General features: G+C 45.5%; 1 protein-coding gene and 1 pseudogene across 1 annotated transcript; one reads left to right on the plus strand and one right to left on the minus strand.

The window, feature by feature from the left end:
* Positions 1 to 201: 201 nt before the first annotated feature.
* On the minus strand, positions 202 to 1,565 carry LOC119185364 (putative nuclease HARBI1). Its single transcript, XM_037434410.2, has 2 exons — positions 1,485 to 1,565; positions 202 to 903 (listed from the first exon to the last, which is right to left on the minus strand). The coding sequence occupies exons 1-2, from the start codon at positions 1,563 to 1,565 to the stop codon at positions 202 to 204; spliced, it is 783 nt and encodes a 260-aa protein (XP_037290307.2).
* A 1,519-nt stretch (positions 1,566 to 3,084) lies between these two features.
* Positions 3,085 to 25,245, plus strand: part of LOC142776585 (ELAV-like protein 1-B pseudogene) — a 70,583-nt pseudogene continuing 48,422 nt past the window's right edge.

The following is a 25,245-nucleotide window of genomic DNA, read 5'->3' on the forward strand; positions in this document are numbered from 1 at the left end:
GCCAGGAGCGCCGCAAGATGCACGAAGACAAACTTCAGCTCATCCGCGAGGCCCTGGGGTTCAAGCAATAAAGAGGTGCACTTTGGAAAAACATGTTTTCATGACTGTTTATTTCATACTCAACCATAATGTCCCTGAACATTCGCAAAATGAGATGCTGCTTAAGCGTTGCATTTAATGTTTGAGCACGATATGCTTCCATTAAGACAGATTTTGTGGCTGCCTCCTCTTTAGCCCCATCTTAGATTTCAGTCTTTCTCGCTTAACCTCTGCAAGCGCCCGTAAGAGGCTCTCTTCTCTGGATGTTCCGCTGTGAACTCTGGCTCCACTAGGGTTCGGATCACTAGCACCCTGAGAGTTCAGATGCATGCCTGGAACTAGACCATCAGGCGAGTCACCGTTGTCAATGCAGATGTTGTGGAGGACACTACATGCGAGGATAAATTTTGTCATGTTGTCTACTGTCGTGAGGTCCACACGCTGCAGCTGCCGAAACCTACCCTTTAACTCCCCAAACGCATTTTCAATTAGCACTCGGGTAGATGAAAGTTTGGCACTAAATGCCTTGTCAGAGGCATCGAGGCTTCCGTAGTCGCGAATGGGAGTCATTAGGTACTCGCGAGATGGGTACGCTGCGTCCCCAAGAATGTGGTATTTCCCAGCGCAGTGTTGAGGCAGTTTCTTCGAAACGGTTGAAAGCCGGAAGATCCTGGCGTCGTGAATTTTGCTGGGTGCACCTGTGCTGACATCTAGGAACCTCTTCCGGTTGTCGCATATTCCGTGCAGCGTCAAGGATGGGTAGTGGTGCCGATTCACATGCACTGACCGCACTTTACCAGCAGGGCACCTGACCGGAATATAGCTTCCGTCAATGCAGCCAATAGTGTTCGGAAACCCTGAAACCTAAAAGTTTGAAAAAAATGTTAGAACGTTTCACAGAAAGAGCAAAAGGAGCTAACAAAGTAGCAAGTGAAGTCGTGCACTAATTCAAGCTTCAAGCACATCTCATTTTCACATGATTTCCTTGGATGTTGGTTTTGTACTTGTATCTGTTCGTTTTGTGCAGTACTAACGTAAATTCATTGGCATGGTTACGTGCGCAATAAAGCGTGAAATGCATTGACAGTTTTAGCAAAGCGTCATTACGCACAGTGGCCGAGAGCTTGAGCTTGACTTGTTTTCGCAAACTCTACTACGTGCAGGTGTGAAGAACTTGCAATGTAACTGAAAACAATGGCTTTGCGAGCTCTTCAACATCCCCATGCAGCTTACAGCATAAATGATAACTCACTGCTTGTTCCAACCGTACTGTTATACACCGAATTCAAGGGTGTCCTGTATATATTATGTTTACCAGAACTTACATCGCCTTTATGAATAAAAACAACGCTTTGAAGAATCATTCCGATGGAAGCGACTGACATGCTGCTTTGATTAAATCAAAAACATTTTTGCAGTTGAAATTGAAAGGGGGTTTTTCTTACCTGCTTAAAGTCGTTAGAAAGTTTCTTCATGTCATCTGGGAAGGTCACGATGCGGGGGGCAATGTCGAGAAGGAAATTCATGACTCGATACATCATCCTTTGGTGGGTGCTTTCCCCAACTTCAAAACGTCCTGCAACATCCCGTATGCAGGATTTGTCAACCATTTATCAACATGGATTTCGGAAATAATTTTCCGCCTTAACTCAACTGGTCACCCTGTTTCAAGCTCTTGCATTAAACATCGATAGACACGGTAGGACACATAGGCTCTTCTTAGATTTCTGCAAAGCCTTCGATAAAGTTCCCCATAGTAAACTCATTTCCAAACTTAGAACAATAAGTATACCCGAAATATTCGTTTGTTTAATTTCTGCGTATTTAAATAATCGCGAACAGTACGTTGATGTAAGGGGCCAATATTCGGATTGTCTTCCAGTCACATCGGGTGTACCACAGGGCAGTGTGTTAGGCCCTTTGCTTTTGCTATTGTATGTCAATGATATTGTTGAAGTTATTCACCCTAGTGTAGAAATGAGATTGTTTGCAGCCGATTGTGTTTTGTTCAAAGAAATACGTTCCACTAACAATTTCAACGATCTGAGCACTAGTCTTTGCAATATATATGAATGGTACAACAAATGGGGAATGTGTCTCAACGCGAACAAATGTATGTGCCTTCCAGTGACTCGCCAAAAGAATCCACAATCGTATACATACATATTAGGGTCTTCACCACTGCAACAAGTAAACTCCTACAAATACCTTGGTGTGACACTCACTCCCAACTTATCTTGGAATCTCCATATTGATAATGTTTGTTCATCTGCCTTTCATAAACTATGTCTTCTTAAACATAAACTTCAAAGTGCTCCCACGAATGTTAAACTACTTTGTTACACAGCCCTTGTGCGGCCAAAACTAGAGTACGCGAGCATAGTATGGGATCCTTATACAAAACGTAATATACACGCGGTTGAGCGTATTCAAAGAAAAGCTGTTAGATTTATATTCAACAAGTACTCCAAGTTAGATTCACCCTCAGATTTAATGCTAGCCAACAACATTCCCTTACTGCAGATGCGAACACAAAAAGCTAGATTAGAATTCCTTGATCAACTTTTGAACAAAAAATAGCTCTAGACCCATCCCTGTATTAGACACCCCTTAGTAGCCGGTCCACCCGACACCACCACCCAAAGGCCTTGATCCCATATTTTGCTCGCACAGACCTACTGAAGTATTCGTACTTTCCAAGAACCATATGTGAATGGAACTGTCTTACTAATACATGTGATGAATGAACTAACCTACCAAACAAGCTTCTTCACCCTTTATTGTTTAGTTTCACAATTATTTTATTTGTATGTGTATTACCACCCTGCTTGGACCTCGAGTCCGCTGTATTGAATAAATGAATAACGATTACACGTCAGTTTTTCTACAAATTCTAATATTTCTTTTCTTTCTCATTTCTCACATTGTGACTAATTATTCCCACCAAGTCAAAACAAAATAATCTAATTTCCCTAGGCTAGATAATTTTAAGGTATTGATTTTTGTTACCCACCGGCTTCTTGGCCAATCCCCCTTAGTGGGTAAGAGCCACGAAGTGGATCAAGCAAGCAAGGTAGCCAGTGCTGACTTGTGTACTCCCTGGTTGTGAGTAGCCATTTTTGCTGTTTTTCTGAATTCGCTACTTTCACCTGCATATCTAAGCTCACACATTCTGCGCATTACGTACTGGGTAGTTGGCGCCGACTAGACAAATTTTGCTGCATGTCTGGCGCTCGAGCCTCCGATTTCGTGCCGGTCGGCGCCAATGCATGACTAATTTAAGCCTAACGTTCGACCCTCTTGTTAATGTCACCCCGCCGCGGTAGTCCAGTGGTTGAGGTTCCTGGCTGCTGACCCGCAAGTCGCGGAATGGAATCCAGGCTGTAGCGGCTGCGTTTTCGATGGAAGCAAAAATGCTGTAGGCCCGTGTGCTCAGATTTAGCACGTCTTATAACAATGATGTGTTTCTGGGACGTTAAATGCCACATATTTTGTTAAGGCCGAACCACACGTACAGGCGAGAGCATAAGTGTGGAGGCCACGGGAACGCGTGACCCAAGGCATCGACGTGCTGTCTAGCGATAAGACGCCTGCTGCAATGCGCATGAGCGTCTCGTCGTATCAGTTGGTTTTCATGTCACTCTCTCCGACGTGCTCGTATCCAAAATGACAACTGGGAGGCGTAGTCTTTGCTCCATCAAGTCTGTGCCGTTTTTTTTTCTTTCGTAGCGGCTTCGATGGCGCCGGTTCCACTGCCGGACTCTCGTCATTATCTATGTCAGTTAATTTGCATATAAGCGTAGCCATCCAGAAAACCTAATAAAGCCAAAGACAGAAATTAGGTTTTCTCAGCTCAGCTTGCCTTTGTTGCGTTTGGCAAACTTGAACCTAAATAAGCCTAGTTATGATGAAAACAGCGCCAATAAGTATGAAGACAAAATAAATTCATTACAAGGTAATCAGGTTATCCTTTGCCTAATGAGACGAGACTCTCTCATTAGTTTTTTTGTTCCTGCCTTTGCTTGGATTATCTAAGCTCATACATATTCAAGTTCGATTGCTTTGATTGTGTTCTACAAGAAATGGATTAACTAACCTAATTATATTGAGACTAGTTTAATGATGCCAAGATCAACCATGCTTAATGAGATTTTTCTATACTTACTTTGTTGCTCCTTGAGTATCTCAGTTATGCATAACTATTACACTTATGTCACTTTAAACTCCCATATTTTTGTAGTTGAGCGAATATCAAACACATTTATCAGCCACAACTAGTATGCATCCTAACACTAATTACCCCTGTGTCAGTCAGGGGTTATTAGTACCTTTCAGGGTTTGGCGCCTCAAGGATCTTGGTCAAGTTGACTTGAATTATTTGGCTGCGATAAGCTTTGCCTAATTTGGGCTAATTTTGTTCAGCAGAAATAAATTATAGCATAATCGATTATGCTGAATGAAATCGGACTGTACTTGGACTATTCTCTAGTCATCTGGGTGCATTGAAGCTTTTCTACGCCTAAGATAAGACACCTTGCCGGGCTTGTTAGTTGGGTTTCCTCATTTATAACGGGATAGCGCACCACGACAAGGACACAAAAAGAGAGATGCATACACACACAGTGCTAACTTGCAACTAATGTTTTATTTGCGATCACATATGCTATTTATACAGTAACCATTTACCGTTCGAACCTTCAACATATGTTAAAATACAACACCCCTCATGCACGCATCATCATCGATTGCGATAATCTGCACTCACCAACGTCAAAGTGAAGATTATAGATATTGCGGTGAAGTCCTTTACACGCCTTTATTCGGCCTAGAAGACGTGGCTAAAAACAGTCACCTCCGAGGCACAGAACCGACTCAAGAACCTTATCCACTAACGATAAAGATGAAGAATACTAGGTGATGGTTTTGTACAGGTGAAGAAGAAGCGCGCTTTAAATGCCCGCACTAATTCCCCACACATAAGAACGGCCATCCTAGCCGCAACTTAAAAATTCAGAGAATGCTTTGCGAAAGGCTTCGTACGCGAGACATGCACTATCTCGGTACCACGACAGCACCAGTCACTAGGAGCAATCACAGGTTCAACGCGATATTTAACGGGTGAGGCCTCCTCTAAGACTGTGTATGAGCCGCGGAACCGAAACTGCAATTTGCCGCACAAACCAGAAGTGCGAACTGTTGTCCGGAGTAGATCCTTGTCGCTGGGGTGGAAGGTCACAGTGGCGTGAGATGCGTCGTGCGATTTTTACGGGCTTGTTGTCTCTCCTCAGTGTTGAGTCTGGTGAGCTGGTGACAGTGATGAAGGCGTTACACTTATTCTTCATAGGAAGATGCAGATGGTGTAACCGGGGCTGTCAAGAACGAGATGTCTAGAAAGGAAGATGGCAGTCGGCCATAGACAAGGTATAATGGCAAGTAGCCAATTGTGCGTTGTACGCGGTATTATAAGCGAACGATACGAACGGCAAAATCGTACGCCAATTGGTTTGGTATGGCTCAATGTACATGGCTTTATGTCGAACAGTGTGTGACCAAAGCGCTCAGTGAGCGCGTTGGTGTGGGGTTGATAGCTGGAGGTTGTCTTGTGGCTGGTGCTGGAGGCTTTTAGCAATTCTTTCACAATTTTCGAAAGGAAAGCTTCGCAAGGAAGCTTGCGAAAGGAAAGGACTTCGTCGCAAGGAGTGGAGGTTGCTTCTCGATTCCCCGTTCCTGCTAGCCCGCTTTACCTCCTTGAGCTCCGCTAAGGTCCCCGTTCGGGCTACGTGTCAACCAGCATGCCACAGGACGAACCCTCAGGCGCTTCTACCTTTACCCCTGCGTTGAAGACTGCCGCAACCTCTCACTCTTGAATCGTCAGTGGACCCCCTCATGAGCCCACTTTATTTGCTGGACTACTAAGTGAAAACGTGGACGCTTGGCTACACCAACATGACATAGTGACTGCAGTGAACCACTGGGACAATCCTCACAAGCTCCACCACGTCTGCTTCTATCTTACTAGACTGGCGAAGACTTGGTTTTTTAACCACCAGATCGCCTTTCTTAACTGGAAGATCTTCAAAGAACATCTGCGCCAAGACTTTGCTGCTCCTGCAGTTCGAGCCAGTCTGGCGAAGAGAACACTTGATGGTCGGGAACAACTAGGCGAGTCTTATACCTCGTATACTGAGGATGTTCTCTCTCTCTGTAGATGCGTCGCCGCCTTTTTGATCGAGACAGACAAAGTGCGCCATCTACTCAAAGGCATAAGGCCCGTTGCCTTCAATGCTTTGGTTGTAAAGGACCCAAGTACTATTGCTCACATTGTAGCTATGTGCCAGGGCCTGAACAAGCTTGAATCCGCACGACTGCAGCTCTTGCAGCCATCCCTGACAACTCTACTGCCAACTCCTCGTTACGATTCATGATCCGCGCCATGATACGAGAGGAACTGCCGGCGCTCGGTTTTCCAGCGCACCAGTTTCCTTCTGACACCCCCAGTACAAACTTACTGGACGTCGTCAAGGAGGAGTTGGCGGCTATGACTTGTAATGCGTACACAAACCGTCACGTGTCTAAAGCTCCACTGACTTACGCGCAAGTCGCCGCAGTTACTCAAGCCTTCGTCCCACTGATACCGCCGACGACGACGACAGCCCATCTGGCGTCCCTGGCGCCCAGCACGCAAAAAAAGCCTTACTATGCACGACCGGCACCAGAACACCTGGCTTCCATAGTACCCAGCACCTCCACCACCTGCGACAAAGTCTTTTACATGCCTTTATTAGGCTTGGAAGACGTGGCCAAAAACAGTCACCTCAGAGACACAGAATTGACTCAAGAGCCTCATCCACCAACGATGAAGAGGAAGAACACTAGGTGATGATGGTTTTGTACAGGTGATGAAGAAGCGTGCTTTATATGCTCAGAATACTTGTTTTCTTTAGCTGATTAAGCTATCGAAGCCACACACACACACGTTTATTTTTAAATTTGTCAATTTCAAAGGCTTCAATGATTTCCGGCGTAGCTCTGTCCCGGGCCCTAAAGAGAATACAGGTGTTTTGAAACGCAGGTAAACAACTACAGCTCTGACAGTGAAGGGCCAAATGACCAGAAATAGCTTTTCTACGTAGTACTTGTGTTCCCTAAATTTTTTGTTCACATGCTTTACAGATTGGCTAATGTACACGCAGTCACAAGTCAAAGGAAGGCCATAGGCAACACCACGACAACAATTCACAATTTTTCCCGGTGCTTCATCTTACACTCCCGTTTCGAACAGCTGTCTGCATTAACCTTTTTGCACATTCCTTGCAACTGTTCGGGAGTAGAAAACACTACATCAGCACCAGCCTTTCTCGCCATACTTCGCAAGTTATGAAAAATGGCAAGCATGTAGGGCACTACAGCAACCTTGGCTGCCTTCGTGGCGGCTGTCCAGGCTCTGACTTTTGCCCTTCCTTTAATGTTTATAATTTTGGCGACGGCGGTTAACATATGCATGTGATTACCAGAATCTAATAAACGTTAAGCTTGAGGCACGACTTCCCCAGTAAATTTTGAAAACAGGAATTTACACCGCACGCTTTACCAATTTTGAGTGAGTGGACGTGAATGGAAGAACCGGTTTATTTTCTCGCAGTTCACAGCTCCAGCATCCTCCTGATGACGAAAAATACAGCCAGAGGTCAAGGAATTTTATGAAATTGTCATTTGGTACTCCATGCGTCAGAACCAGGGGAGGTAACACTCTAAAAAACATGGTTACAGCTTCCGTCACAACTCCTTCAAAATTGTTATGATCAATATCGTCAATGATCACATAGTCGTCTACAAATCTAGAAACAGCAAACACATCAGTGTGCTTCACACGCTTGTTGAAGACCTTATTACGTTTTGCTAAAAACAGGTTGCTCAAGTACGGTGCATTGCAGGAACCTATACATATCCCGTTCTTTCGTTTCACAGTGTTCGCATTTTACATCGCATAGGTTGAGTTTGGGTAAAAGTAAAGGAACTCGAAAAACTGTTCACTCGACACACCGGTAGTATTTTGGAATTGAACCGCTCCTATTCTGTAGATACCTTCCCACAGACACATCTTCAACTCAGCCTGAGGGAGGGTGTAATAAATATCTTTAACATCGATTGAAAATGCTAAAAGATTCGTGTTTTCTTTGCGAAAAAATCTAGCACCTGTTCCGACTTTTTCATCAAAAATTGTTCATCAAGAGATATCAACTTTGTTTGTAGAAAGACCGCAATGCATTTTTGTCAGGATTAATTCTCCAAGATGACTATTCTGAAAGGATAGTCAATTTTATGCGTTTTCGCGATGAAACGTATATCAAAATCTACTTTTCTTGTCTTTTCGATCGATTTAACCAGGCCTTCAAGTTAAACTTTTTGCATAGCTTATTCGTGGCAGTTTTGACTTTTTCTAACGATATGGTACTTTGAGTATCCAATGCAGAATCAATGGCCTCTAACGCCTTCGCCCGAAACAATGATTTACGCATAACCTCAAAACCAGTGTCCTTATCTGCCGGTAGTGGCCCGAGTAAGTTTTTCTAGAAGTGTCTAATGGTCCCCTGAATGGCAAATCTGCCACCCGGAGCACGGACACACACGGGTACGTCGAGACCTTCAGATACACACCTGTGAATGTCACCTTCAGGTAATTGTTTGGAGACATTCCGAACCATCCCTAGCAGTCCCGGGCTGAATTCGCACTGCTCGACGGTGAACATTGGTCCACACTTGAGCACTTGTTGCACTTTGTCGGGCAGGTTCACGTCACCGATAACGTGAACAGGATTAGATGGTGTGGAGGGCTTTTTTTGTACCTGCATTTTCAGCCCGGCCAGAACTTGCCGCCAGACGAATTCGGTTGTCCGGTCAGCTGGTTGCGAGTTTTCGCGCAAGTGGCAGAGGCACACTCGCATGTAGAGAGATCATCTCAGGCTCAATCCGGGACCACGCTCAAGTTTCAATGACTGGCGCGAATACTCGCTACTAGCTTACCAGACAACTGGATTCCTGTGGCGGCAAATGCTGCCGGGGCTGAGGACGCAAGTACAGAAGAAGCCCTCCGCACTATCGAGTTTTCTTTAGGTCATTGGTGACGTGAACTTGCCCGAAAACGTGCAACCGGTACTCAAGTGTGGACCAAAGTTCGCCATCAAGCCGTGCAAATCCTGCCCGGAACTTCAAGGAATGGTTCGGAATGTCTCCAAACAAGTACCTGAAGTTGACGTTGACAGGTGTCTATCTAAAGGTGTCGACGTATCTATGCTTGTCTGCCCTCTAGGTGGCAGATTTGTCATTCAGAGAACCATTAGGAACTTCAAGGCAAAGTTACTCGCGCTGCTACCGAACGATAAACACAGTGGTTTTGCGGTTATGCGTAAATTGTTGTATCTGGCGAAGGCGTCAGAGGCCATTGATTTTGTATTTGATACTCATAAAACATATCGTTAGAAAAAGTTCGACCTGCCGCAAAAAAGCTATGCAATAGCTTTAATCTTGAAGGCCTGGTAAGTCGGTCGAGAAGACAAGAAAAGTGGATCACTATATTTATAACGGCAAAAACGCATAAAGTTGATGGCCCTTTCAGAGTGATCATCTAGGAAAATGAATCCTGGCGAAAGTGCATTGGGTCTTCCTACAAATAAGTTTTAAGTTGATTTCTCTTGGCAACCTGTTTTTGGTGAAAAAGGCGGAACAAGTGCGAGATTTTTTCGCAGGCAAAGAAAACATAAATCTTTTAGCATTTTCAATCGATGTTAAAAATCTTTATTACACCCTCCCTCAGGCCGAGTCGATGTGTGTGTGGGAAGGTATCGATAGAGTAGGCGCGGTTCAATTCCAAAATACTGCCGGTGTGTCGAGTGAACAGTTTTCAGAGTTCTTTTATTACTGTTATCTTAACTCAACCTATACAACGTAAAATAGGAACACTGTGAAACAAAAGAACAGGATATCTATAGGCTCCTGCATAACCCTGTACTTGAGCAACCTGTTTTTAACAAAACGTAATAAAGTCCTTGATGAGTGTGTGAAGCACACTAACGTGATTGGTGTTTTTAAATTTGTAGACGACTTTCTGATCGTTGCCGATAATGATCATAACAGTTTTGACGGCGTTGTGACAGGAACACTAACCGTGTTCTTGAGAGTGGTATTTCTCCTGATGCTGACTCATGGAGTACCAAATGACAATTTTATAAGATTCGCCGACTTCGAGCTGCATTTTCGCTAGCAGGAATATGCTGGAGCTATGAGACGCGAGGAAATACCCCGGTTCTTCCATTCAGGTCCACTCACTCGAAATTGGTGAAACGTGCGCTGATACATTACTGTTTCTAAAATTCACTTATCAAGTCGTGCCACCACAAGCTTGATGTCAGCTTGTGAGATTAAGCTAAACTTTTTTTTTGATTCTGGTTATCCAATGCGCTTGTTAAGTGCCGTCGCCAAAATTATAAGCAGGAAAGAAAGGGCTAACGTCAGAGACCAGGCAGCCGCCACTATGGCCGCCAAGGTTGCTGTAGTGCCCAACATGCATGCAATTTCGCATAACTTGCGAAGGATAGCAAGAAAGGCTGGTGCGGATGTAGTAATTCCTTAGCAATGTGCAAAAAGGTTAATGCAGACAGCAGCAGGAAAGTTGAGTGTAAGATCAAGCACTAGGAAAAATTTGTCAGTTGTTGTCGTGGTGTTGTTCTATGGCGCTCCTTTGACTTGTTATTGAGTGTACATTAGGCAATCTGAAAGGCGTGTGAAAAAAAGACTTAGGAAACACCATTAAAACGTAGAAAAAGCTATATCTGGTCATTTGGACCTTTACTGTCAAAGTTGTGGTTGTGTCCGTGTGTTTCAAAACACCCGTATTATTTTTAGGACCCGTGACACAACTACGCTTGAAATCATCGAGGCCTTCAAAATTGACAAAATGAAACAGAAATGTATGAGTGTGGCTTCGATAGCTTTATCACCTAAACAAAAGAAGTATCTAAAATCTTCACCTTGACGTTGGCGAGTGCAGATTATCGCAATTGATGATGACGCATGCATGAGGTGTGCTTATCCTAACATGATATGTTCCAGGTTTTACCGGCCTAGTGTTACTGTATAAAAAGCATGTGTGATCTCTAATAAAACATTAGTTGCAAGTTAGCGCTGTGAGTGTGCGCTTCTCTCTTTTTGTGTCCTTGTCGTGTTGTCGTGGCGCGCTATACCTTTATAATAGATGAGCCTAACATAAAACAGCGAGTTGGACTGGGATAAATTAAGGTTTCTTACGCCTCAATACGTTAGGTGATACCACGCTTAACTAGGCTAGATTAGATTGGGATAGACTTACATTCACCTAACTAGACTCATTCAAGTTCAGCTTGGCCATACGAAACAAAGGCAAGTTGAGCTGAGAAAACTTAGTTTTATGTGCTTGGCTTCATCAGGTTTCGCGAGGCTAGCTACGCTTAGTTGTGATAATGAACCAGCGTAAACAACAACGCGAGTCCGGCATCGTCGCAGCCGCTACGCGAAAAATTGCACACATTTCATGGAGCAAGGACAGCGACACTCACGGGATATTTTTGCAAGAAGTGCGTCGAAGAGAGCGACGTGAGAGGCTGTGGGATACGATAGGACGCGCATGTATACCGCAGCACACGTCTCGTCGCTAGATAGCGCGTCAATGCCTTCGGCCACACGATCCCGTGGTCGGCACACTTAAGTGCACACCACTGGCACGCGTATGTGCACACCTACACTTCAAAAGCATCTAGTCGCGCCAGTTCAGGAAAACGGTACACAACCACTGGCATGCGTCGATGCTCATGCGTCCAATGCGGATGCACAGTGTGCTTGATTTGTTGGCTTGAAGCTGTTCTAGTACAAAACGGCTCATTTTCAACTGGAGCGGGTTCGTACATTTTTGAAGATATGAGAGCACGTTAAAATATTGTGTTTCACCCACCACAGTTTTTATTATTTTAGAAGTAATTGACATCGCAGTGGTCAAAGTAACTACAGTGGTATGCACTAGAAATCAACATCGGTGCATGTGCCACTCCCGCAAACGAAAAGTCGCGTTTAGGATTAAGTATATCATAGGCGTGCGCAAAGTTCTTCATAGTGCTCCCCTCCCTTTTATGTCATTGCAGGGGGTGCCTTAGCCCCCATTCTAATATGCAAATCTCTGAAGTTAACAATGCACCCCCCCCCTCATGAGTGACTAAAGGGGCGGCCACCCCTTAATAGGGTTGATAAATCACCAGGTTCCAAAACCTACACTTCAAAACTAATTAATAATGTACCGAGTATGTTGGTACAATTAGTACGCTTAGACTTATTATTTTACAGCACTCGTTGACTAAATATTCACGCCAGAAATTTCATAATGTGAAAGATTTAGGTCATAAGACTACAAATGAAACCTGTGTAGAAGGCCCTCGGATGACGTCTGCGGTAGAAATATTCTCTTATGCGAAAAATCACACCTTGCTCTTAAAGGTACAACATATATTGGTCATAGGATAGGAACCTAGCACTGTGTAGAATGCCTTTCGTAATTTTTTTTTTCCAAATATGCTCTAACAGAACTAACTGTGCCTGAGACTTTATGATGTGAGATATATTGGTCATAGGACTAACTGAATCCTGTATAGAAGACTTCTAGACATTGCCTGCAGTCACAATATTCAATAAAGAGACTAACCACAGCCAACACTTTCATCATCATCATCATCAGCCTGAGTACGTCGACTGCAGGAGGAAGGCCTCTCCCATGTTCCACCAGTCAACTCGGTCCTGTGCTTGCTGCTGCCACTTCATACCCACAAACTTCTTAATTTCAACTGCCCACCTGACTTTCGTCTCCCCCTAATCCGCTTGCCTACTCTGGGAATCCAGTCAATTGCCCTTGATGACCAGCGGTTATCTTGCCTACGCACTGTATGCCCAGCCCATTTTCATTTATTCGTGATTTTAATTATTAACCCCTGTTTGTTCTCTGATCCACTCTGCTGTCTTCTTGTCTCTGAAGGTTACAACCATCAAGTTCCTTTCTATCGCTCGCTGCACATCCTCAATTTACACTTGACCCTTTTTGTAATTCTACAGGTTTCTGCTTCTTAGATAAGAAACGGCAAGATGCATCTGGTATGTAACGTTCTCTTGAGGGATGGTGGCAATCTACCAGTCATAGTTCGACTGTGCTTGCCAAATGTGCTTTAACCTATTCTTATTCGTTTAGTTACTTAAATCTCGTGCTTCGGCTCCGCCGTTATTACCTGTCTTAAATAGGCATAGTCTTTTACAACTTCAAGTTTACTATTACTTATCTCGAAGCGATGTTCTTTTCTGAAGTTGTTGTACATTAGTTTCATTTTCAGCGAATTGATTTTAAGATCTATCTTTCCGATCTCCTTGTCTAACACTGTAATCATGAGTTACAATCCGTCCCCTGAGTTACTCAGCCATGATCATCGGCAAAGGGCAGGTTACTAAGGTACTTTCAATGAACTCTTATCGCTAACTCTTTTGACTCTAGGCCTCTGAAAACCTCCTGTGCGCACGTCGTAAATAGAATTGATAAGGTTGTATTCCCCTGCATTACACCCTTCTTGATGGGTACTTGGTTGCTATCTTTACAGAGCAGTATGATGGCAGTTGATCCCCTGTAGATTTCTTCCAGGATGTTTTCATATGCTTTGTTAACGCGCTGATTCCACAGTGTCTGCATGGCTGCTGATATTTCTGCTGAATCACATGCCTTGTCATAATCGACGAAGGGAAAGTGTAGTGGTTGGTTGCATTGCTAGCACTTCTTTATTGCCTGAATAATAGTATAAATGTGATCGATTGCTCAGTATAGCCTGTCTGAAATCTTGCATGTTCTTCTGGTTGGTTGAATTCTAATGATGTCCTAATTCGGTTTGCAATTACTTTTGTAAATAGCGTGTATACTACGGAGAGTAAGCTGATCAGCCTGTAATTCTTCATTTTCTTCTAATCTCTTAAGTGTTAAGGTGATGTTAGAATTCTTTGAAGATCTGGTATTTTTCCTGTCAGGATACACTTTGTAAAACAGGGTGGCTAGTTTTTCTAGCACAATCTGTCCTTCGTCTTTCAGCAGATCTCATGTTATTTGGTCTTCATCAGCAGCTTTGCCTCTTTGCATTCCATCCCATGCTTTTCTTACTACTTCTATCATTACTGGTGGGATGCCATCTGGGATACTGCTAGTTCTCATATTAAAGTCGTGGTTGGGCCGGTTACTGTACAGCGCTCTGTAAAACTCCTCTGCTATTTTAACTATCTTATCCATAATGGTAGTGATTTTGCCTTCCTTGTTCCTCAGTACAAACATCTGGTTTCTGCATATCCCATGTTTCATCTTCACTGCTTTGATGCTTCCTCCGCTCTTCAGAGCGTGTTCAAGTTCATCCACGTTATAACTTTTTACATCAGACATCCTACACCTATTAATCAACTTTGGAAGCTTTGTTCTTGTATTTTGCCAGTTGTATTTGAAGCTTTCATGCATTGATGCTTCTTAATGAGGTTTTTCAACTCTTGGGACAGCTTGCCAGTGTTCTGTCTAACTATCATACCTCCTACTTCCACTGCACACTTCGTAATGGTACTCGTCTGATTATCATTCATTGTGTCAATGCTAAGACTCGTTCCTCAATAAGAGCTGAGTACCTGTTCTGACGTGAGACTGACTTCTTGTATTTTCTCTCTCAGTGCTAGCTCATTGATTGACTTTTTGCGTATCGGTTTCTGTCGTTCCTTCTTCAAGTCTAGCCGAAGTCAAGACCGTACCATTCTATCATCACTGCATCGTACCTTGCGAAGCACTTCAACATCCTGCACGATCCCTGAGGGTGCATTCAGTATAAAGTCTATTTCGTTCTTACTTCCGCCATTAGGGCTCCTTGATGTCCACTTACGGTACCCTCGTTTTCGGTTTGACGTATTCAAGATCCGTAATTATTAAGTTCAGCGAATTCTACTAATAGCTCTCCTGTGGCATTATTTGTGCAAATGCCATAATCTCCTACTGCCTGGTCTCTGGCTTGCTTCTTCCCTACCTTTGAATGGAAGTAACTCATCAGTATAGTATATTTTCTTTTTACCTCATTTATCGCCAACTGCACGTCTTATAGACACCATTCAACTGACGCGTCATCATGGCTGGATGCAGGCGCGTAAGCCTATACCACCTTCATCTTGTATCTTTTATTGAGTTTATTTACAACACCTACCACATTTCAAAAATGCTATAGTATTCCTCTATGTTGACAGCTATATTTCTGTGGATTAGGAACACCAGGCCCAGTTTTCTTGTGTCAGCCAAATCCCAATAGCAAAGGACGTGCCCATTCTGTTGCACTGTATAGGCCTCATCTGTTCTTCAACCTCACTGAGCCCTGTTACATCTGGTTTAACACACTCTAGTTCCTTGAATAGTACAACTAGCCGTGCCTCACTAGATAAGGATCGAGCATCGAACGTTCCAAGTTCAGGTCTTATTGATAGCCTGACCAAACCCAAAGACTCTTAGCACCCTTTGCTGCATTGCAGATCTGACCGCCACTGTGGTCAGTTGCTTTGCAGCTGCAGGGGACTGAGGGCCGACTCACGGCCGTCAGTCTCCAGCGAACACTTCATGAAGTCACACATATCAATCGTAGGATTGCAACTAAACCCTGTGTGGAAGGCTTTCGAACGTTATCTGCAGCCGAAATGTTCTCTAGTGCAACAATCCACACCAAAAACTTCATGACGTGACAGAGTTAGGTAACAAAACTTCAATTGTGCCCCCTGTGGAAGGCTTTCGAATGAAGTGTGGGTTAGAAATATTGCCACGTTCTATTACTCAAGTTTTGTTATCGCCCCAAAACACTACACAATTCTCAGCGCAAACCGCGCCTGCAGTTTTCGAGAAGCTTCCGGACTTTAGTAGATCATTTCGATAAGATCACGCCCACTCTGTGAACTGTACAGATTATCCTAGAACCTACGCCACCGCCAGCGATAACGCTAGAAAATGCGATGGTAAGAGTATAAATGCCGACGCACTTCACCGCTTGTGAGTAGTTGATGGACGGCTGACGCTCCGTTCGCCGCTATCAGTCCAAGACTGCTACTGTAATCGGTCTTTCAGTTTACCGGGCCCAGGTTCGCCCAAATAAACAGTTAAAGTCCAACGCAAAGTCTCCTGTCTTCGGCCACGTCACGACCCCGTGAGATCTGGTGGAGGTGGTGTTTCTTCCATGTACCGGACGCTTCCTTCAAGCCACGACCCCAGCCCAAGCGTCAAAGAAGACACGGACGCTAACACTGAACAGCGAACAAGCTGCAGGCAGAGGGGACCAAAACCAGAGTACGGGCAACTTCCTGTAGCAGCCAGGCAGACTCAGATCCCGACGTCAACTACTGCAACCACGACCACCCCCGTGCAGCCTGCACCAATCCTGCTCCGGCAACCCAAAGAGCCGCCAACATTCCGCGGTTCGCCATTGGAAGACCCAGAAAGCTGGATCGAAAGGTTCGATCGCGTCGTCGCCTTCAATGACTGGACAGACGATGACAACCTCCGGCATGTGTATTTCGCCTTAGAAGATGCTGCTCGGATGTGGTTCAAGAGTCAAGAGCGAAGCCTTACAACGTGGGACGTCTTTCGCGCCAGGCTCCTCACAACTTTCGAGAGTGTGGTGCGCAAGGAGAAGGCCGCAGCTCTTCTTGAAACCCGCATGCACATGCCAAACAAAAACGTGGCGCTATTCATTGAAGATATCAATAAACTTTTCCGCCACGCTGACTCCGAAATGTCCGAGGAGAAGAAGGTCCGTCCGCTAGTGCGAAAAGGAAAGCAGGAACTCTTTCCCGGGCTGATCAGAAACCCGCCAAAGACGGTCGCCGAATTAATTTCAGAAGCATCTACTATAGAGAAGACGCTCGAGATGCGCACGCGGCAATATAACCGTAGCTTCTCGTCTACCAGCTACGACGGCATTCAAGCGCTTGGAACCACTTACTTGCGTGAGACGATCCGAATGATCATGCAAGAAGAGCTGCAAAAATTACATCCTTCAGCGCAGCCTCACGTGGAATCCATTGCGGACGTCGTACGCCAGGAGATCCAGCAATCGCTGCGCGCTCCTCAGCCTCAAGAGCCTCAGCTGCAAGCCATTAGCTATGCTGCTGCAGCCCGCCGCCACGCCCCTCCTCAACGCACTCGCCAAAACGCTGCCCGATCCCACTTCCGTCGCCAGACGCCACCGCCGCCACCACCCCCACCGACGTCCTACCGTTCACCAGCGGCCCAGCGCAGTGCGCCGAGGAAGACTGATGTCTGGCGCACCCCTGACCACCGCCCGCTCTGCTACCACTGCGGCGAGGCCGGACACACATAACGCCGTTGCCAGTACCGACTGATGGGACTGCGTGGCTTCGCCGTCAATGCACCGCGTCCACAGCAAGGAGAACGGCAACGTGACATCGCCGACTACCTGACAGGAACTGAATGGACACCACGAAGTCCTTCCCGTTCGCCGTCGCCAACACGCCACATGTCGCCGCACCAACGGCAGTACTGTGGCCCAACGTGGGGCGGGTCTCCTAGCCCGTATCCGGGATACTAAGGGCAGCAACTGATGTAGGTGCGGTTGCTGTGCGACGAACTACCGAAGAATTTCCGACGACCACGACGACGCGACGGAGCTTTCCGAAAACAACGCCAACCTGCCAAAGCCCTGACGGCGAAAGCTCAATTACCGAAGGTGGCCTGATGACGCAACATGGAAGCAGCGGAACAAGCTGACGCAGCCATGACCCAACGCCACGCTTTAACTCTAATGCGAGACGGCAAACTAGCGACCTCGACGTTCTTATCGATGGCCACAGTGTGACCGCTCTCGTCGATAGTGGAGCCAATTATTCCGTCATCAGTGGGTCGTTCGAGACGAAAATAAAGAAAGTTAGGACAGCTTGGGAAGGCCCTGAAATCCACACAGCCGGAGGTCATTTCGTAACGCCTAGAGCAATCTGCACAGCGAGAGTCACCATTAACGGCCGTATTTATCCTACACACTTAGCAGTCCTACAGTGTTGCTTGAGAGATGTCATCCTTGGCATGAACTTCTTATGCCTCCATGGTGCTGTCATCAACCTAAAAACAAAGTCGATAACGTTATCCACAGAAGAAGCACTACCGCCGTGCACGTCATCAGAAAACCATGCCTTGAATGTGCTGGAAGAACAAGTCACCGTTCCGCCTCGCTCAAGCGTCATTATTAAAGTCGGCGCTCCTAAATCACCTGACTTGGAAGGCGTCGTTGAAGACAGTCAGCATCTGTTGGTCACCCAAAATATTTGCGTCGCAAGAGAAATCGCAGAGCTGCGGGAAGGCAAAATAACGGTTATGCTCACGAATTTCAGCAATGGGTACAAACATGTGAACAAAGGAACAATGGTCGCATACATCAAAGAAATTGTGGACGCCACCAGTGCTTTCGCCCTCACCGATTTTGCGGAACCTGCTCAAAGGAACCAAGGCCCTCCCAAAGCTTTCGACGTCAATCCCAGACTTCCAAACCATAAGCAAGAACAGCTCAAGGCCCGGCTCCTGCAATACGAAGATTGGTTTTCATCGTCATCGAAAATTCGGCAGACCTCAATCACGAAACATCGCATCATAACCGAAGAAAATGCCAGACCACTCCATCAGAGTCCGTACAGGGTTTCGACGCGCGAACATGAGGCCATGATTAGACAAGTTGATGAGATGCTGCGGGAGGACATCATCAAACCATCCAAGAGTCCATAGGCGTCCCCCGTGGTGTTAGTGAAGAAAAAAGATGGGGCCCTACGTTTCTGCATCAATTATCGCCGCCTCAAAAAAATCACAAGAAAGGACGTGTATCCTCTCCCACGAATAGACGACGCAGTTGATCGGCTCCATAACGCCAAGTACTTTTTGTCAATGGCCCTCAGGACTGGCTATTGGCAAATTGAAGTCGACGAAAGAGACCGAGAGAAGACGGCGTTTATAACACCGAATAGCTTCTTCGAGTTTATGGTGATGCCCGTCGGTCTTTGCTCAGCGCCTGCAACTTTTCAACGCGTTATGAATACAGTACTGGCAGGATTGAACTGGCAGACTTGCCTTGTGTACTTGGACGACGTGGTCATGTTTTCCTCGAGTTTCGACGAGCATTTTTGGCGCCTCAAGTGTTACCTAAAGCCATCAAGACGTCCGGACTCAGGCTGAAGCAAAAAAAGTGCAGATTTGCGTACGAGAAGCTCTTGTTTCTGGGGCACATTATTAGCAAGTCTGGAGTTCGTCTTGGTCCACGGAAAACAGCCGCCATCACTGACTTCCCACCCCCCACTGACAAGAAGGCGGTGTGCCGATTTCTGGGCCTGTTCGCCTATTATAGGCTGTTCATGAAAAGCTTCGCCCGCATCGCCGATCCTCTCACTAACCTTACCAAGGCCGACGTGGAGTTCAAGTGGGAAACGCCGCAGGAACACGTTTCCAGGAGCTTAAACATCGCCTCCAGACGCCTCCGTTACTTGCCCATTTCGACGAATTTGCCGAGACAGAAATACACACTGACGCAAGCAGCGTAGGTCTGGGCGCCATTTTTTTACAGAGGGCTCACGGACCTGAAAGGGTTATTAGTTACTGCAGCTGATCGCTATCCAAAGCAGAAGCCAATTATTCCACATCAGAAAAGGAGTGCCTCGCCGTCATCTGGGCTACGTCAAAATTTTACCCCTACCTCTACGGCAGGCCCTTCAATGTTGTGAGCGACCACTACGCCTTGTGTTGGCTAGCCACCTTGAAGGATCCTTCAGGTCGCCTCGCATGATGGAGCCTGATACTTCAAGGATATACATTACCGTCGTTTACAAGTCCGACAAGAAACACTTCGACGCCGACTGTCTCTCTCGTGCGCCTGTCGACCAACTACCACCCGATGACCCGGATGACGACTACTTCTTGGGAACAATGACTACCGACGACTTTGCTGAGTGACAGCGGGCCGACCCGGAACCTAAGGCCCCAATAGAATACCTCGGAGGCAGGACCACCGAAGTCCCGAAGGTATTCAAGCGCGCACTTGTGTCGTTCTTCCTGCGAAACGGTCTTCTCCAAAAGAAAAACTTTTCACCGCTTCGAGCCAAGTACCTCCTTGTGGTGCCTTCAGCTCTGCGGCCAGAACTTCTTCAGACCCTGCACGACGATCCGACAGCAAGGCACCTCGGTGTTTCTCGCACGCTCGCGAGGATACAAGAAAGGTACTATTAGCCACGTCTTACCACCGACGTCAATCGTTATGTGAGGACATGCCGGGACTGTGTCAGCGACTCAAGACACCACCGACAAGGCCAGCGGGACTTTTGCAGCCAATCGAACCAACTCGCCGACCTTTCGAGCAGATTGGTATGAACCTACTGGGGCCGTTCCCAACGTCAGCTTTCGGAAACAAATAGATCGTTGTAGCTACCGACAACATCACCCGCTGCGCCGAGACGAAAGCCCTGCCAAAGGCAGTGCATCCGAGGTAGCTAAGTTGTTTGTCGATAATAGCGTCCTACGTCACGGCGCCCCGGAGGTCCTTATCACCAACAGAGGAACGGAATTTACTGCCGACTTAACTCAAACGATCTTGGCATACAGCCACATAAACCACCGCTCGACGACAGCGTACCACCCACAGACCAACGGCCTCACCGAGCGGCTAAACAAGACGATCGCCGACATGCTGGCAATATACGTCGATGTCGAACACAAGACGTGGGACGCCATTCTTTTGTACGTGACCTTCGCATACAACACGGCGGTGCAGGAGACGACGCAGATATCTCCATACAAGTTGGTCTACGGAAGGAGCCCGGCGACGTCGCTCGATGCCATGTTACGCAACGTCACCGACGAAGAAAATCTCGATGTGAGTGAGTACCTTCTACGCGCCGAAGAAGCCCGACAACTCGCGCGTCTCCGCATCAAGAATCAACAGACGACCGACAGCCGCCGTTACAATCTTCGATGACGCTTCGTAGAATACCAGCCCGGTGAACGTGTTTTGGTGTGGACGCCGATACGCCGACGTGGACTAAGTGAAAAGCTTTTGCGATGGTACTTGGGACGATACAGGGTGGTTCGAAGTCTCGGACCACTTGATTAAGAGGTTGTTCCCGACGGCATCACGAACTTTCAACGACGCCGATCGCGACCTGAAGTAGTCCATGTCGCGCGCCTCAAGCCGTTTCATGCGCGTTAACAAACTGAAACAGTGTTTTTTGTATTATTATTGTATCGTAATTTATTTATTGTAATTTGTTGCAATAATGTTGTACCTTAATCTTAGTTAAAGCATCGGGACGATGCCTTTTTCAGAGGGGGGCAATGCCACGTTCTATTTTTCAAGTTTTGTTATCGCCCCAAAACACTACACAATTCTCAGCGCAAACCGCGCCTGCAGTTTTCGAGAAGCTTCCAGACTTTAGTAGATCATTTCGATAAGATCACGCCCACTCTGCGAACTGTACAGATTATTCTGGAACCTACGCCACCGCCAGCGATAACGCTAGAACATTCGATGGTAAGAGTATAAATGCCGACGCACTTCACCGCTTGTGAGTAGTTGATCGACTGCCGACGCTCCGTTCGCCGCTATCAGTCCAAGACTGCAACTGAATCTTGTATGTAAGACTTTTGGATCTCGTCAATATTCAAAAAGCGGTAAACCGCAGCCAATACTTTATGAACCCTATTGAAAATCCTGGGTTGGTGGATGCGGGAATCGCTGGTGGATATGGTGGAAAGAATAGTGGATATGATGGTCATATTAGTGGATATGGTGGAAACTGTGGTGGGCATAATGGCATGATGACGACAAGAGTAGAAAAAGTGATGGCAGATGGTGGTGATGGTGGCGAGCCAATGGTGGTCACGGTGGAAAATAACGGCTGATGGTGGCGAGGCAAAACATCTTTGGTGGAAGGCTTCGTGAGCAAGGTGGATGATGATGGCGTTAAGGAAGCTTGGTGGATCATGTGGCATGATAAAGAAGCACAAGTCAGTATGGGAAATAACTTATTTGCAGTGTTTCATTCTTGTATGCGCAGAGATATACTTTTACGGTTAAAAGAAACCAACGTTACTGAATAGCTTTCTAGCACGTTAATTTTTTTACTCCTGTGGTGTCAACAACGCTTCAATTTTTGTGGAGCGTAGATTATGCGGCCGTGAATATGTTTACATTTCGCGCACGTACTTACAGCAGTTTTACATCCATGATGTTTCTTTTTTTTGATGTTTAGAAGACAAGTGATGTCACTGTGATCAGTGACACAAAATGTTTCACATCGGTACGCAGTTGTCGAAAAATAAATGAGCTCCAGTTCGCAATTGCCCCTTTCAATGTTAGAGCAGAACACGGCGGTCACATGATATCGGCACGCTAGAAACGCAACTCTGCAAATTCTTGCACACTCCATTGCTTGTGCCGTAGTTTTAAATTGACTAAGTGCGTGCGAATATGCATAAACTTTCACTTTTGACATGCGTCGTGATGAGCCCCAGTGAATTTGACTTTCATTCTTCTGTTTTACCACCATGGTTTCTACCAAAGGTTAATCCAACGACTGAGTCCGTACAAGTTGTATCGGCGCTTCTTGGTTTCAGATTACCCAATTTCGACGTGTAAAAATGACAATACAACACAACTCTAACATCGATAATTTAAATGAAACCTTTTTATTGTGTAGAGTGTCCGCGCAAGAAGCGACAAACATTGATGCGAAGCGCTTGCAGCACTTCCACCAATTATACGCCTCCCCTCACGACAGCCGCCGGTCGCACTCGCCGGCACTTCACTGGCTCTTATGCGAGAACACAGACTCATCCATTCGTATGCTTACTGAACGATTGTTATAGCATAATGTTTCTGGTGCACTGCATTCGTTTTGGCCAAGACGTTATGAAGTTGTTCCTAACGACAAAGCAACAGCGGTGCGCTTGAATGACTGCGCTATGCGTTGCGCGAAAAACATCACAATCAATTGTGTGGGCGTGTCTATAGAATAAGCATAAAAGAGCCATAAAGCCTGAAGAGATAACGCCCTTTGGAAGGAGCGAGAAACGGATAATAAACTTGGCAGTAACCGCCAATAACTCTACCTGCTGCTCAGTCCAATGAGTTGTTATTTTTCTTGCGGTTGCAAGTTGTAACAAAAACATAGCGCTGTAGCTATTATTGCAGTGGCAATCGTTACAGGCAGCAGTGGTCGTGTTTAGCAAATGTGCAAATGTTGGTAGCAGGTGCAGATCTCGCCCATCTCAAGTGAGCAGCAAACAAAACTTACGTTAAACAGTGAGTTTGAGTTGACTACTCCTTTAAGACCAAGGTTGCCACCTGTCGGCGTGGCGCAGTGGATAGTGTGCTTAGTTGGAAATTCGTATGTGGCAGGATCAATTCTGCGCTGCAGAATGTTCTTTTTACGGGTGTTTTTACATTGTTTTTTATACAATTAGTTTTATTATTTGTTTATTGGCAGCTTGTCACTGTGGTTCTGACGCTGCTTCGCGCTCCAGCCCTGCTGGCTGGAGCACGCCATCACCCATACGCCACCACACGCCATGTGCCACCAACATTTCCACCACCATTATCCACCAAAATGGTGGAATTCACCATTCCTACTGTGAACGTTTTTTTCAATAGGGCAGATATAGGTCATGAGATTACAACTGAACCCTGTATACACAGTAAAAATTTTTACACCCAGAAGGGTGTAAATGAGCTTGTCCCGTGGACGACATCCTAAGGGTGTTAATTCAGCACCTTCCAAAAAGGGTGCTTTACCATGCACCCTTAGAATAGGGTGTACATGTAAAAAAACTGTAGGGTGTTAAAAAAACACCCTTAAGAAAGGGTGCCTTCGATGTCCATCACTTTTTTAGCACCCTCTGAGGAGGGTGCGAGAAGGGTGCACAAGGGTGTTGAGTGCCCATGGCAGGGGTGGCGAATACTGCCACCAACAGATATCAGCATGCACTGATTAAACACTACTTGAAGAAAGTGGTCCTGATTATCGATGGCGCACCACCTGTCGAGCTCCATTCATTGCGTGTGGGCAAAATTATAAACGCGCACAATCGTGTATGAACTTGTGCTGGATCTATATATACTTCAGTGTATATGCATAATGTGCGTTACAGAAAATGAAGCCTTGCTGCCCTTGCATATTGCGTTTATTTAATAGGCAAATAAAACATAAACTTTTCTTCTGCCACACAACTTTTTCACCAGATATACGTTCATGTATACGTACACTACACATGCAACACCTCAAATGTTTATTATATCATTTCAGTTTCACTTTATTGCAACATACAATTACACTGGTTTTAGTTTAGTATACTGCTTCAAGTACATAGAGACTACAAATGAAATACAAGCTAATATATCCCTATAATTCTTTCAAGTATCTACAATCCCAGTGGTTTCCAGTTTAATACTCCTTCGTGTACACAATCGGTTAATAGGAATGAAATACAGGCAAATATATATTTATGATTCTTTCAAATATATACAATCACCATGATTTCACTATATACGCCTTCCTGTACACAATTGTTCCCAAGAAGTGATGCACACAAAAATATATATGGATAGTGTTTTCAAATGTATACAATCACAGTGGTTTAAGCTTTGTATTCCTGGATGTATAACAATTGGTTATGAGAAATGATGTACATGCAATCATATACGGGTTTTCGCACATATAACTTTAGCGAATACTTAAGAAACCAATACAATGATCAGAAACACAATATGCTAAAAACGAACACAAAACTGAGTCAGGACACACAAAAAACAAAAGAGGTAATGCATAATTATGGCTAATGACACAGCTGGGTCACTTTATGCCAAATGTCTCAGCCATTTTGGCAACCATCTCAAATGTATTCGAAAAACTCGTGCTGCATTGAAAATAGTGAACTTCTGGAATATTTAGTAGAGAAAAAATATTTGGTCACGTGGCTGCCTTCTGAACTTTCTGGAATGCCGTCTAGGTGTTGTATGTGAAAAATTTTATTTTAAAAGCACCGCTCCTTCTTTCCATACGAAACTCCGTCTACGTGTTACGTAACAAGAGCTTAATTTGGGAGAGTTG

The sequence above is a fragment of the Rhipicephalus microplus genome, chromosome X (genome assembly GCF_043290135.1).
Source record: "Rhipicephalus microplus isolate Deutch F79 chromosome X, USDA_Rmic, whole genome shotgun sequence".
Taxonomy (NCBI): Eukaryota; Metazoa; Arthropoda; class Arachnida; order Ixodida; family Ixodidae; genus Rhipicephalus; species Rhipicephalus microplus.

Coding starts and splice junctions, on each gene's coding strand:
- LOC119185364 (XM_037434410.2), bottom strand. CDS start 1,565: ATGAATTTCCTTCTCGACATTGCCCCCCGCATCGTGACCTTCCCAGAT. Junction 904..1,484: donor TTTCTAACGACTTTAAGCAG/GTAAGAAAAACC, acceptor TCAAACTTTTAG/GTTTCAGGGTTTCCGAACAC.